The sequence below is a fragment of the Pleuronectes platessa genome, chromosome 18, assembly GCF_947347685.1.
Source record: "Pleuronectes platessa chromosome 18, fPlePla1.1, whole genome shotgun sequence".
Taxonomy (NCBI): Eukaryota; Metazoa; Chordata; class Actinopteri; order Pleuronectiformes; family Pleuronectidae; genus Pleuronectes; species Pleuronectes platessa.
The window spans coordinates 1,420,864-1,436,142 of NC_070643.1; the positions used below are offsets into that span (position 1 = coordinate 1,420,864).

The following is a 15,279-nucleotide window of genomic DNA, read 5'->3' on the forward strand; positions in this document are numbered from 1 at the left end:
AAGTCCGTCTCAGATCAAAGTAAATGGTAAATGGTTTTGTATTTATATAGCGCTTTTCTTTTCTTGATGACCACTCAAAGCGCTTGACAGCACAGTTTTACATTCACCCATTTAGGGCTGAACGATTTGGGAAAATAATCTAATTGCGATTTTTTCCCCAAATATTGCGATTGCGATTTAATATGCGATTTTTTTATTTTATCCTCTTTCCCCCCCCCCAAAAAAAACATAATGAATGATTTAAATATGACCAACACAATATTAGATACATTTACTGTACAATATTCTTTCCCACATTTAATTTAACGGCTCATTACAGAAACAAGAACAACAAATCAGTGTGCAGTAATTAATTAACTGCAGTAAGTAATTTAATCAAAGTCATTGTAAGTATAAACACAAGACATGCACTTTTTATAACCTGTGTGGAAAATTGACCATCTTGTCTTACTGCTCCCAAGTCAGTAACATTTCCAGTGTTGGGAAGGATACTTTCAAAACGTATTCCTTTACAGAATACAGAATACATGCCCAAAAAGGTAATCTGTAACGTATTCCGTTACATTAACTAATCTGAGTAACGTATTCTGAATACTTGGATTACTTCCACATTGAATTGCATTTTGTTTCTTTTGCATTTTATTGACTCCACTCCCTGTCTCTGTAGCTTCTCATGCAGACTATTAATGTGGGCTATTAACAGGTTCAACTAGTGCAATCAAAGTTGACAAATGTAAAGTTGACACACTCCACCTCATATCCTTGTACATGTATTTGGAAATGCTTTTTTGAGAGTACATCGAACAACATGGAGGAAGGTAAGACACCTAAATGATATTCAGTAACAATTAATTAATTGTTTAAAAAATAAAACAAAATCCCTTTTCAGTTTAAAGGGGAGTCATTTTGAAAATTTAGTTCAGTCTTTACTGATATAATGTCGCTGACACTCAGAGATGTTCTACTATCATGTTGAAGTGGAATGAGTCTGTGAAAACAGGAGGTTCCATCTAAATTTGAATGTGGACATTGCATAGTCAGAGGCTCTATGAACAGGAATCCACTGGAAATACTCATAACCTATTAAGGAATATCTTAAAATTCCATCCAAAGCTGGGCCACTTTCACAGATTTGCACTTTAATTTTCTCAGTTATTATACAGTAAAAATACACAAAAATGTATATCAGCATAGTCAGAGACACCACGAACAGGAATCCACTCGAAGTCAATTATAACCACTCAAGAAATATTTTTTATAAGCTTCCAAATATGGTTACATTATGAATGCCTTTGGCCACTTTCACAGATTTGCTCTTTAATTTTCTCAGTTACTCTACAGTAAAAATACTCAAAACTGTGTATCATCATAGTCAGAGACACCATGAACAGGAATCCACTCGATATCATTTATAACCTCTCAAGGAATATTTTTTATAAGCTTCCAAATATGTTACATTATGAATACATTCGTCCTTTTTCACAGATTTTCCCTTTAATTTTCTCAGTTATTCTACAGTGAAAGTACCCAAAAATTTGTATGAGCATAGTCAGAGACACCATGAAGAGGAATCCATGCGAAGTAACTTATAACCTCTCAAGGAATATTTTTTATAAGCTTCCAAATATGGTAACATTATGAATGCATTGGGCCACTTCCCAGATTTGCCCTTTAATTTTCTCAGTTATTCTACAGTAAAAGTACCCAAAAATTTGTATCAGCATAGTCAGAGACACCATGAACAGGAATCCACTCGAAGTAACTTATAACCTCTCAATGACTACTTTTTATAAGCTTCCAAATATGTTACATTATGAATACATTCGTCCTTTTTCACAGATTTGCTCTTTAATTTTCTCAGTTATTCTACAGTAAAAATACTCAAAACTGTGTATCAGCAGTCAGAGACACCATGAACAGAAATCTACTCGAAGTTACTTATAACCTCTCAAGGAATATTTTTTATAAGCTTCCAAATATGGTTACATTATGAATACATTCGTCCTTTTTCACAGATTTTCCCTTTAATTTTCTCAGTTATTCTACAGTAAAAATACACAAAAAATTGTATGAGCATAGTCAGAGACACCATGAACAGGAATCCACTCGATGTCTTTTATAACCTCTCAAGGAATATTTTTTATAAGCTTCCAAATATGGTTACATTATGTACACATTTTTTTAGTTTTTTTACAAACTTGCCCTTTAATTTGCAGTAAAAATACATGATAATTGACATGAGCAGATACGCCATGAAAATAAAGTTGTATTTGTAGTAATTTTAGGCCGTTTCAGCCAACCATGCTGTTTTACCGTAAAGCCAAAAGTAGACGCGCCAAAAAAACCCGGTGGCGGCTGGCTTCCTAGATGACGGCTCACTTTACTGCAGTGCCACGTCGGCCGAAGACTTTAGGACCCTGTAGGTGATGCAGGCTTGCTTCGCTATCTTCTTGATCAGAGGAGTTTTGTGGTCCCGCGGCATTCTTGCTGCGGGTGAGGACAGCAGCCCAGTGCCCTACTCTCTTTCGCACGTTTTAATCGCGCACGTTGCGATTAGAAAATCGCATTTTATCATATCGCGATTTTATCGCAAATGCAATTAATCGTTCAGCCCTACACACATTCATACAGTGCATCTAATCGCAGCACATTGTTATTCTATGGGGGGCTATTCAGGGTTCAGCATCTTGCCCAAGGACACTTCGGCATGCAGATGGGTCAGACTGGGGATCCAACCGCCGACCTTCAGGTTGGAGGACGACCACTCTACCCCTCAGCCACAGCCGCGGATCAGCACCACAGATCTATCCTGAGAATTGCCACAACCAAAATAACTCCAGACTTGGATGCACTGGCAAAAATGGGAGATCAACAACACTGTGCCCACTGAAACTGAAAGTGATGATGTGTTGTTGCATTGAGGTTGGAGCCAAAACTCTGACACACAGCCTGTGTGGCTGCTCTAACCTGTTAATGTAGATCAGTGGTTCTCAACCTTTTTTCAGTGATGTACCCCCTTTGAAAAAAAATTTTAGCCGGGTACCTACTAACCAGCACAAAGCATTTTTGGTTGAAAGAAAGATGCACAAAGTGCTGTGCCATTAGTGTCTGATTTTAATAAACCTTGTAACTAGACACTTTCTCTCTCTCTTGAACTATTTGGAAATAAAATGATATGAAAATAACTAAAGAATTAATAAAAAAATAAATAATTATCAGAATCAGAATCAGGTTTATTGGCCAGGTAAGTTTGCACAAACAGGGAATTTGACTCGGTAAAGTGGCTCTCAGGTGCTTACACAGAATACACATCATAAAAACAAACATAACAAAACAAAACAAAACAAAGCAAAACAAAATAATACAAACAGTCTGAACAGTGTGACTGTCTAAGAAAAGAACTTCAGGTGTGCGTATTACAATTATGGAGTGAGGGTGAAATAAGTAAACATAATTAAATATAATTATAATATATATTATATATAATATAATATAATTTCGGGAGTAACTGTTGGTTATTATAAGGATCCAGAGTTATTGCACAGTGCCAGAGTGGGTTGGCTGTTCAGTAGTGAGACGGCGAGGGGGGAAGAAACTGTTTTTGTGTCTGGTGGTTTTGGTTTTGGTGCACATAAAAAATAATTATCAACTTAAAGTGACCTTTTGTTGGATCATAATAAAGATGTTCTAAAAGTAAACTCATGAACTTTATTATAGATAAACACTTCTTCACAAAAAATAAATCATTAACTTAATTTTAAATAAAAGATTAGCTCAAAATAAAAAATTGAAATATGTATCATCCTATATCTTCTTTATGGATCGAAAAGAATACTAACTATCTTAAATTTACAAACTGATAGCACTTAAGATTGCATTGTCGCATTGAGCTGAGTGAGTGCTTTTGCATTTACATTTTAGTGAGAAACTTGTGCTTATGCTTCACTGAGGATCTTTGTCAGTCTTGGTGGCAGGGAAGCAACTGCTGTGATCAAGCTCTTCTCAATGCACAGTCTGTTTCTTTTTTTTTTTTTTTAAATTATTTTTTGGCATTTTATGCTTTTATTGATAGATTTAGAGACAGAGTTGAAATGGGGCAGAGAGGGGAGTGACATGCAGAGAACGACCGCGGGCTGGAATCGAACCCGGGTCCGCTGCTGGCCGAGGCCCATGGGGGGGACGCCCTACCAACCGAGCTAAGGGCGCCCCCACAGTCTGTTTCTTTGCTTTGTTTTGATCACACTCATTTCAGAGAAGGAGGCCTCACATAAATGTGTGGAGGCAAAGGGTAGTAGCTGCTCCAAAGCTTTCAGTCCCAGGTGTGGGTGCTCCTGCTTCACACACACCCAAAACTTTGTGAGTGTGGATGTGGCAAACTTCATGTGGAGGCCACGGTCAGATGGCACTTCCAGGAGTTTTCCCTGATAAGTGACAGGTAGCTTGGTTCTGTTTGCTTCGGGGAGGCTTTTCGCATCGTTTTTTGAGATGACCTGAATTCAGAAACTTCCTCTTAAAAAACCTCAGGTGGTTTACAAACATGACTTTCATGTTTTGTCTGGAGATACCGCTGAAGATGTGTTTCCTTAATGCCACTGTGGCTAATGTCTCCCCATAGAAAAAACACACAAAGTGTTAATTACCCAAACTATGTTATTGTTAATATTGTTGAAGTATCTTTCTGTTATTTTTATTGTGAAATATTTGCTCGCTTTAAGGTCAGACAATTTCATTTCCGTTTTTTTATTAAATACTTATTTTGAAAGTGTTCCGGTAGAGACGCTGAGTTCCTGTTATGAATTTGTAACTTCACAACGGAAAAGTGTGATTTAGCGCCCCTCCGAACAGGCACAAGCTCTCACGGTGTGGTTTAGGGAAGTTTCAAATAAACCTGAAAACATCAGTTAAAGTCTCGACTTTCTTGTGAATACTGACGGAATTTTGCTGGCTCTGGTCTCGCCTTCTTTGGCAATTGTCCCTCCGTGTTTCAGCGGCATTGCTGCTTCGCTTCAACCCAAACTCCAGAGTTTTCAAGGCGGCACTGCAGTGATGACAGGTGATGAGAGGTGGCGTGAGCCAGGTTGGGTCAAGCCATCGGTATGGGGGAGACTCTGGGTTTTTAGGTTAATGAAATTGAATAGCCTACTGAATATAAAATTCAGTTCATGAACTTAAACTTATATTTTATTGAATATTTATTAAATAACAAATTTTAAAGGATTTTTGAATGGATGCTAATTTGAAATATATTTAAAAAAAATCTCACGTACCCCCTGGAGTACCTTCAAGTACCCCCAGGGGTACGCATACCCCCATTTGAGAACCACTGATGTAGATAATAAAGAAGTTCAAGTGAGGTAATTGGTTTGGGTTCAGGCCTCAGATGTTTTCATGATGTTTGATCAGCCACGGTACGACATGTTTTTGTATTGTTCAAGTTCGTATAATTTGTTAAATTGCCTTGCAAATAAATGCTTTGCTACCTGTTAAAGGCCAAATCCTTTCATGCAATGATTTTTACATTTCATTTATATTAGATCACACAAACCCTCCATCCATACAGTATGTTCCTGGCCCGGCCCCTCTGTCAAATTTTAGAACCCATTGTGGCCCGCGAGTCAAAAGGTTTGCCCACATCTGAGCTATCCTGTACCTTGAGAGTCTGGCGCTTCATTGACGTGGAACCTGTGGTATACAGTAGCTACTGTTAAATGGGTTTCTCTATCATTTTTAAGGTCTTGACCTTCTATGTAAAGTGCCTTGAGATAATGCATATTATGATTTGGCGCTATACAAATAATATTGAATTGGAAAAAATCCATGACATCATCTTTTACTTGATCCAACACCAAACATAAATCCATTGTGGATTTACTACAACCAGTGACAGAAGTAATCTGGTTCTTATCGATGAGTGTTTGGTGAACATTTGTCAGTGTGCAAATGTTCAAAATTTCAGTCCAAAATGTGAGTGCAAAGAAGGGGGGGTTGCTGTTTTTTAAAACAACAGATGATGCAATCCTGGTCATATTATAATCCAGGTATTTGTTGCCTGGACATTGAACTGTTGGCTGTGGGACTGCGTCCATACTATTTGCCCAGGGAAATCTCGCATGCTACTGTGGTAGCTGTGTACATTCCTCCGTCCACCAACCCGACATCGTTTAACTGCAAACTGAACACCCGAATGCCCTCATCATAATCTTGGGGAACTCATGTTTGCATGAATAAAAAACTTTCAAAATTCACCTTGTACGTCACCTGCAAAACCAGAGGGGAAAGGAGCCTGGACCTGCTGTATGCTAACTTTAAGGACGCATACAGCTCTTCCCCCTCCCCCCTCTGGGGAGATCAGATCACAACTTACTGCATCACATGCCCTGCTATGTGCCTCTGATGAAAGCCGCACGGACAGGACATTGATGGACTTACAGAGTGCATCACGAATTATATAAACGAGTCCTTCGAAACAGCTGCATGAAAAGCCGCAGACGCAGTTGCAGAAACTTAAGTGCCCTTCACACCTCACCAAATTCAATCAATCATTCAATCAATCAAATTGTATTTGTATAGCCCATATTCAAAATTATTATTATATTTATTATTATAATAATATTAGAGGACAGCTGAAGAAACTCCACTCAGGCAAGGCAGCCGGCCCTAAGGTAATCAAATCCTGTGCCCCCTAGCTCTGTGGAGTGCTTCACCATGTATTCAACATGAGCCTGAGTCTTCAGAGGGTCCCTGTGCTGTGGAAAACGTCCTGCCTCGTTCCTGTGCCAAAGACGCCTAGTCCCAGTGGTTCCAAGGACTACAGACCGGTGGCACTGACGTCCCACATCATAAAGACCCCGGAGAGACTCGTCCTGGGTCTTTTTAAGGCCATGGCCTTTCCATCGCATCCAGCTGGCCCGCCGCATCCGCGGACACAGAGCTTAAAGTGCTACTGCTCCACTGACTATAACAACGCCGCATTCCTACACTTATAAAATGCAATTCAATGTGGAAGTAATCCAAGTAATACGTTACTCAGATTAGTTAATGTAACGGAATACGTTACGATTACATTTTTGCGCATGTATTCTGTATTCTGTAACGGAATACATTTTGAAAGTATCCTTCCCAACACTGGAAATGTTACTGACTTGGGATGAGTAAGACACCTATAATTAAAAAAATATTGTGTTGGTCATATTTAAATCATTCATTAAGTTTTTTTTGGGCGGGGGGGGGGGGGAAATATGATAGAATTAAAAAATCGCAATTCTATTATTTTCCCAAATCGTTCAGCCATATGCAGTTGGATGCCCCCTTCATGTACTGGATTGTGAACCAGCGCCTGGCAGACCACAGTATGTGCGTTTGCATCGCTGTGTGTCTCACCGAGTGGTCAGTAACACAGGGGCCCAACAAGGACGGTCCTCTTTACCTTCCTCTTCTCCCTCTACACCACAGACTTCAGCTACTAGACAGAGTCCTGCCATCTCCACATTTTTTCCTGATGACTCTACAATAGTTGGATGTATTCGCAAGAGTGAGGATGCTGAATACAGGACTGTGGTGGGTAACTTTGTCACATGGTGTGAGCAGAACCACCTGCAGCTCAACGTAACAAAGACATAGGAGCTGGCTGTGGATCTGAGGAGGGTCACGACACCGGTTACCCCTTTTTCCATCCAGGGGGTCAGCGTGGACATTGTGGAGGAGTATAAATACCTTGGAGTATTCAGAGACCGTAAGCTGGACTGGGCCAAGAACACTGATGCCCTCTACAAGAAGGGCCAGAGCTGCCTCTATTTCCTGAGGAGAGTGAGGTCCTTCATCATCTGTCGGACTATACTGAGACTGTGGGGGCCAGTGCTCTCCTGTTTGCTGTTGTGTGCTGGGGCAGCGGACTGAGGGTTGAGGATGCCAACAGACTCAACAAACTGAACCGCCATTGACGCTCTGGGGGTGGAGCTGGATCTCTGATGGCAGTGTCAGACAGGAGGATACTGTCTATGTTACACGTCATCGTGGACAATGTCCCCCACCCTCTCCATGACGTGCTGGCCAAAAACCGGAGCACTTTCAGTGCAAGACTGATACCACCAAATTGCACCACAGAGTGCCAAAAGGAGTCATTCCTGCCTGTGGCCATCCAGCTCTACAATTCCTTCCTATGATTGTCAGACACTCTGAGTCAACAGACTGGACTCATTACAATGTCATGCTTGCACTAAATACTCAATGTACAGAATGCACATATTGTATATATTTCATATTTTATTTTATTAGTGTGTATATGCTTATATTTCTACTCTTGCATGGAGCTATTGTAACAAACACAAGTCCCTCCTTGGATCAATAAAGTATTTCTGATTCTGAATATAGAATTATATTTAATGTATAGCAAATAAAATACAAAAACATAATAAGCCTGCTAATGAGAGGAGGACTGACCTGCAGCCGTCCATCCAGTGTCCTCTGAATGGTGACGCACTTGCTGGGATGGACACCATTGGTGGTAATGGCAGTGATGAGCGAGTCCAGCTCATCCTTCTTCTCCTTCAGCTTCTTCACCAAGCTTTCGATGGCACGTTTGGCGAAGCCCTCGTTCTCTCCACCCTGCCGGTGGCACATGAGGCTGTGGACGATGCTGAGACAGGCGTCATTGCTGCTTGGAGGGTTCACTGACATGATGCTGCTGCCACAAGACACAAGAGGAACACTCCATATGCTTAATGAACATATACATAGACATGCACAGCAACAATAACAACAAAGTTATATAGTTTTTTATATATTTCACTAGGTTTTTTTCTGTTGGAAAATTGAAAATTTATGAAAAGGGATATGTGATGCTGGATTCAAACACTGGGAAAATAAAGGAAGTACAGGAGATACTAGTCCAAACTCGGAAAAACTGTGTTCAACATAATAGACAGAGAATAAGTACATGGAAAGTTTAACACAGAATAACACAGAAAAGGCCAAGAGTAAGTGGCTAGTAAGACTTTTATAAATCCAATGCAATTCATAATAATCCTCTAGTACCAGTGTCTCATAAGCAAAGTAAGGACAGAGACACACCAGAAATAAGTCATATCTGTTCACAAAGACTAAGTTATGTTGTTTTTAGTCAATCTGCCGATATAGTCACATCTGCGACTACAAGCAGATGACCATGGCAGAAAGGTATTCTCAGGTTAGTGCCTTTTAGACAGTCATCCAGAATTAGGATAGTCAAATCAATAATTGACTTCCACTTGTTTAAAACAACACACATAAGTCTGCATTAAAGAAAACAACACAAGAGAAAATGAACTGATCCTCAATCTGTGGCTGTTGCCTCATCTCACTAAAGGGAAACCTATTACGTGACTGGAAGCTGAAGCACAAGCAGGTAGCAGCATGTCAGCAGCCGGTCAGCGACCTTTTGCTGTACTGAAGTAAACTAGAGATGACCACCATGGCAAAGACCGATTATCAAACTTTGTAAAAAATTGAAAGGGTCGTAGTGCTGTTTGGCAATATTAGCCGAAGCAAATTCTCAAGGAAATGTGAAAGACTACAACAAGTCAATATGTTAAATGACCAGAGGAATAAACAACACATACATTAGAAGACCGGCACCCTGACCTTTTCAAAGAATTTTGAGAGGTCATGTTGTGTTAGTATGAGTTAATAAGTGTCATTATTGAAAGCCGAGTGAAATATGATGTTGTGATGTAATGGAGATGAGCTCAGGAAAATTCTCCAAAGGCACCAACTTGACAGATATCATTAACATGAACTATCATTAACATGACACTTTTACCCCAAAGCCCAACTAATATTAGCTCAGTAACATCGCTTCTTGTATGAAATTCTGTGTGTGACTGCAGCATTTCTCTCACACAGATACACTCACTTCACTTCCTGCAACAAACCTGCAAGTCTGCATAACATACTTGGGGGAGGGAGTCACTAAAAATCTGAATAAATATAAATGTTTCAATGAATAAAAGTAATCACAATATTTAGAATTAAAAGCTCTCAATTATGAAGACAAATCTCCACTAAATTGCCCCAAATGACACCACTTGTTTAGTCCAACCATTGGTCAAAGGCATTATTATCAATTTTCTCAATCTTTTTGCAGACTGGCGACTGTTGTTAATCAATTCCATTTATTAACTAACAAAAAAAAAATGTTTGGGGCTAAAATTAAAGAGATAACAGGAGCAATATTGCTCAACATAACAGAACCTATTTTCTTTTAATTGTGGTATCAAAAGCAGTATTGAGTATCATTTTTTAAAACTAGTATGATATTGAGGTCTAACATGTTGGAATTGTGACAACCTTACCCCAGACCCATTCAATTGCACACTCTGTGCCTATCCCAAGATAAAAATGAAAACTCACATGAGCTATAATGTATAATCTATAATGCTAGAAGATTAAAGATAAGTCCTGATCCAGCGCCATTCACAGCATGTCCATAAAACCCTGTATCTATGCGGCAACATAATATAACTTATGCATATCAGTTTGACTGACACATGTCAAATGTCAGATTGACTGTTCTTTACAAATAAGTTAAGTTCATTGCTCTTTGAAAAGTTAAGCATGATTATGTTATAATATAATTATATCAGTGTTTTTAAATGGTTTGAGAGTTATGACAATATATCATCCAACAAAAATTGCTATCGAGACAAGCCTACCATTTTATTCTCTTGTTATAATATAGTTACTAAAGAAGCATGTTCACAACTGCAAGCCAAATCGAATCAACATAAAGTTTAAACCTGATTGGTTGCATAGACAGCTACCAAACCATCATCAATTCAGGCCCAATCCCTGTTCTTGTAACTGTCATTCTAATATTGGCACATTAGCCATCTTGCTTACAGTCTTGGTCATGTGAAGGTTCAATCCAACCATCTGCATATGATCTTTTTCATTTGTGTTTCCTATCATTTAATTAAAAAAAATTATGTTAAATATATACTATGCCGGTTTACTATTTACTTTCAAAACCTTCCTTTCAAAATTCAATCTTTAACTTTGAAGTCCAGAAATATCATGTACCAATGAAAATATAACAGAAAAAGACTAACAGTAGTAATCGAAGACAAACATCAACAGGAGACTCTCCTCCTGTTTTTGAAGACTGATATTGCTGTATTTTAGTAGGAGTATTGGGAGTAAAAATACTGTCTTGCTTACCTGGTATTAAGTTGGTCAGCCAATGAGTGACCAGAAACTTCATTGGCATCGTGATGGCCCAGCTCTGAATCAGTCCCTGTCGGTAGAGCAGGTAGATTAGAAACTAGTGGATGCTAGTTAGGTGTTCTGCACAAATCTAAGCAGTGGGGGTAGTACAAGTGTTTAGATCCTTTATTACCACTATTCAAAATCTTTACTCCAGTAATTGAGTAATACAGCTGTGACAGACAGATTCAAAACAACATAGTCTAAATCCAACAAACAGTTACCTTAAATAAAAATGTTGATACAACCATGCAAAAACAAATGCCATAAGCATTCTGCCTTCTGCCAGCACAACACCACATTACGACCATAGACTGTATATAAAGTTGGACAACATGAAAACCAAAGTAAATGGTCTGTATTTATATTGCCCTTTTCTAGTATTGATAGCCACTCTTAAGTGCTTTACTGGTCAGTTACCATTCACCCATTCTCACACGTTCATACAATTCGTCTATGTGCAGCGCTTCCTCTATCATTCATCACTCATCATGCAAGCACAGCTGTCAGGAGCTCAGTAGCTTGCCCAAGGACACTTTGGCACGCAGAATGGGGGAGGCTGGGATCGAGCTGCCCACCCTCTAGTTCAGGGGTTTTCAACCAGGGGTCCCGCGGCCCCCTGGTGGTCCGCGACGGCATTGCAGGGGGTCCGCGAAATTTGCTTTGATATTTCAACACATTTCCAGATTACTCTTGAATATCATGAAAAATATTTAAAATAAGAAAAATATGTCTAAAATAATATAAAGGTGATGAGGGGAACCTTGAAACCGGCTTAGGGCTAGAAACTGCCAATACTTTTCTCCTGTGCATGTGTGTTAAAGGTAGATGTAGAAGAGCGGTTGAGCTAGGTAGAAAAACTGTCAGGAGGTCTTGGAGATGTAGTTTGTATGATGGAAATTTTTATTTTCCCAAAAAGAAGGCCCAAAAGGGCAGAATTAATAATGAAAATATTAAATAAAACAAAAGAGCGAAAAACAAATACTTTGTAATAAGAAAAATAAATTGGCATAATAGCCAAAACAATTAATTGCAATAACAGTCAACTTTACCACGTTCGCTGGTTGAGAAACAATTTCTTAGGAGAGCTCCAGACACACAGACACAGAAGTACTACTTACGCAGTAGGTGGGATTTGCTGCTGGTGATCATGAGGTTAAATTTAAGTAGCCCTCAATTGTTTGTGTGATATTGCATGATTATCATTTGTGACATATTCTGCATTACTTTGTCATTTTCCTATTCAGTTGTAGCCCCAGTCTATGTTGATTGTTATTGATCACCATTACTTTAACGTTCTCTCAACATGTCAGCTACATGTCTGTACATTTAAGTCATGAACGTTATATATTGACGTACATATGGTTCTGAGATGCACAACTACAAACTGCATTTACATTTTTTTTTCAATTCTTAAGCACCAAAAAGCAACCGTTTTTTTGTATTTTACAAATTTTTCTAGATTTTTTTGAAGTTTTTAAATAAAACCAAAATGTTAAAACTTCCTTCTATCCCCTTGCACGCACGCACGCACGCACACACACACAGAGACACACACGTAGGCACGTAGGCACAGCAGTGGGCCGCGGATTACTTTCTAGTCAGAATGGTGGTCCCTGGGACAAAAGCTGTTGAAAACCCCTGCTCTAGTTAGTGGAAAACCTGCTCTACTCTTGAGCCTCAGCCTTGGTCACCACCTGGTGGCTGGCTGCAGTATAGGTCATAAATCCTGACTCCTTCATATCCCTAGTGGAAGGGACATGGACCAAAATAAAAAGTCAATATACAATTTTCTGAAAGATGGTGTCTGTCATTTTTGTGATTTCTTACAACACTGATGTATGCTCAATTGTTCATGTTTCTGATAAGTTTGGTTGAAATTAGTTATTTGATGTCATAGCTGAGACTGACAGCTTGATTGGTCAAACACAATTCGCTACCTCGGTACTTCACATGCGCAAGATGGAAATGGTTGTACCCTGGACATTTTGGCTTCGTTTCTGGATAGGGAAAGGAATTGGAGATGTGTCGTGCAACGTTATATAAAGTCTACAAATATGACATGAACACATAGGATATTCTTTTCAGGATAAAGCTCAAATCCTTAACCACCGTATGCTTCTGAGGATAGTGGGGGCTGCAAAGTCTCTGGCACCGTTATTTTGTAGGTCTGGGCCTGAAAACAAAAGCTTTAATCTTTAGGCATTCTGAAATAAATAAGTGGCTTTTAGGCTCAACATCCAACTCTAAAGATATAATCCAGATTTTATGACTTTATTATGTGTTTTAGCATTATCACAACAAATCTACTAAAGGCATGAACAGTAGTAGAGTTTTTGTTATACTGAATGGCTGGTCTCTTTTACCTTATCATATGTATTACAGTGATGGGATATTGTTATTATATCTTAAATGCAAACAACATTTGAATGGAAATCCCTGTCGATTTCATCTTGTCATGTAGATCTATATGCAGTGACTCTCTCCGTGGTGTGTGTACTTTGGATTTTCATTGGAAATGATTCATGCATAAGTCTGCTTTATTCAGACAACTTTAAGAGAGAGAGAGAGAGAGAGAGAGAGAGAGAGAGAGAGAGAGAGAGAGAGAGAGAGAATGGTCATTCTGCATCATGCAGTTACCACCAGTAAGAAGCTTTTCATTTTAGAATCATATCTCCAAGCATGTTCGCTTGCTTCCCACAAATCCCACTCTTCCTACCCACGTCTCCTATTTAACCCAGTGTTCATCAAACAGATCCAGACCTCTCACACTTCTAAAACTTCCATCAGTGCGATGAGACAGGAAAACGGTGGCACGCTGTCTGTAACATGTCTGTCTGACACAACCTGAGCGGTGTCCAGGCCGATACACCCACCTCCCTGACATCCTACATCGGGGAATATGCGTCACGCAGTTCGCTGTCTGAGCAAGTACCAGCTCATGAAATACATTTACACATCTCCACGACTCATTCATCTGACTCTTCCCAGTCGAAAAAACGCCAGGAAGTGAGAACTACATACGGACCGTGACAATGAGAGAGTGAGACAGCCGAGAGCATTTGTTGCGGATACAAGCAACAATTTAGCAAAGCTATTGGGTCTGACTTCCCCCCGGAGTCTCGGTGTCTCGGTTGTTTGGTCTCGTCGTGATAGTGGTGAGAGCGGGAGAACGACGGGACGGAGATAAATAGCTTGTACTTACACATGAGCCGGAGAGGGGAGGAGAAGTAAAACAGTCAGACCTCGGAGTCTCCGACAGCTCCCTCCGTACTGTCTGGGCTGACCGCAGCTGCCGTGTGTGTTTACACTCCTTTGTATGAGCCCTGTGTGGGGCTCAGTGTTCACACGGCAGATGGCTCTCAGATATCCTTGGATATAACCGGCTACTGTATATTTCTCATATGTTTGTACTTCGCGAGCTCGGTGTTCGCTTCTGTTTTATCATAACGGCCCCGCTGTCTCCTCGCGCATCCTGCCTGTTCCTCACGCGCACGCCACAATAACAATAGAGGAGAGACGTCGTGCTCGCCAGAGTCTCGACATGCTGCAACCAATAGATAGTCAGGTTTCACAGGAGCTCCCGCTGCCGGCCAATCATGAAGCGACTCTCACAGCAGGACGACGAACCAGGGTCTGTCTGGTTCGGCTAGATTGACAGGCCCGCGAGACTGTTTCTTTAAGGTGGCGCCGCTGAGATTAGCATCCCCCCAACCACCCCAAAAAACACACACACACACACACACACATTCGCGCTTGCACTTCAATAATATAAGCAACACTCTCTTGGGGACAAGTTAAAGAAAGCAAATTTCGAGTTTGTTGAAAATGAGTTGAGGGGAAACTCAGTTTTTTTTTATTCCAGACAGAGGGAGATGACTGACTCAGAGTCAGTTGTTAGTCCATCTCTGCTCAAACCCGGTATTAACATCTCTGGTGAACCCAATATACATCCATCAGTTCACACCTGGCATTAAAAGTTGTCTCCAAAAGGGTCTCCAGTGATCACATGTGATCAGACCTCACTCTGTCAGTTAAAAT

The 15,279-nt window shown here is 40.0% G+C and overlaps 1 protein-coding gene across 4 annotated transcripts in view; it reads right to left on the bottom strand.

Annotated features, from left to right (window-relative positions):
* Window positions 1-14,795, bottom strand: part of smad10a (SMAD family member 10a) — a 33,519-nt gene extending 18,724 nt beyond the window's left edge. For 2 of the 4 annotated variants that reach the window (XM_053446407.1, XM_053446409.1), the window contains exons 1-3: window positions 14,444-14,795; window positions 11,194-11,269; window positions 8,440-8,683 (exon numbers count right to left, since the gene is read on the bottom strand). In XM_053446407.1, coding sequence (XP_053302382.1) covers window positions 8,440-8,683; window positions 11,194-11,269; window positions 14,444-14,447 — 324 coding nt within the window. In that variant the 5' untranslated portion in view covers window positions 14,448-14,795. The remainder of the gene's footprint in view (window positions 1-8,439; window positions 8,684-11,193; window positions 11,270-14,443) is intronic. The other 2 variants (XM_053446405.1, XM_053446406.1) reach the window with 2 other exon arrangements.
* Between the last annotated feature and the right edge of the window lie 484 nt (window positions 14,796-15,279).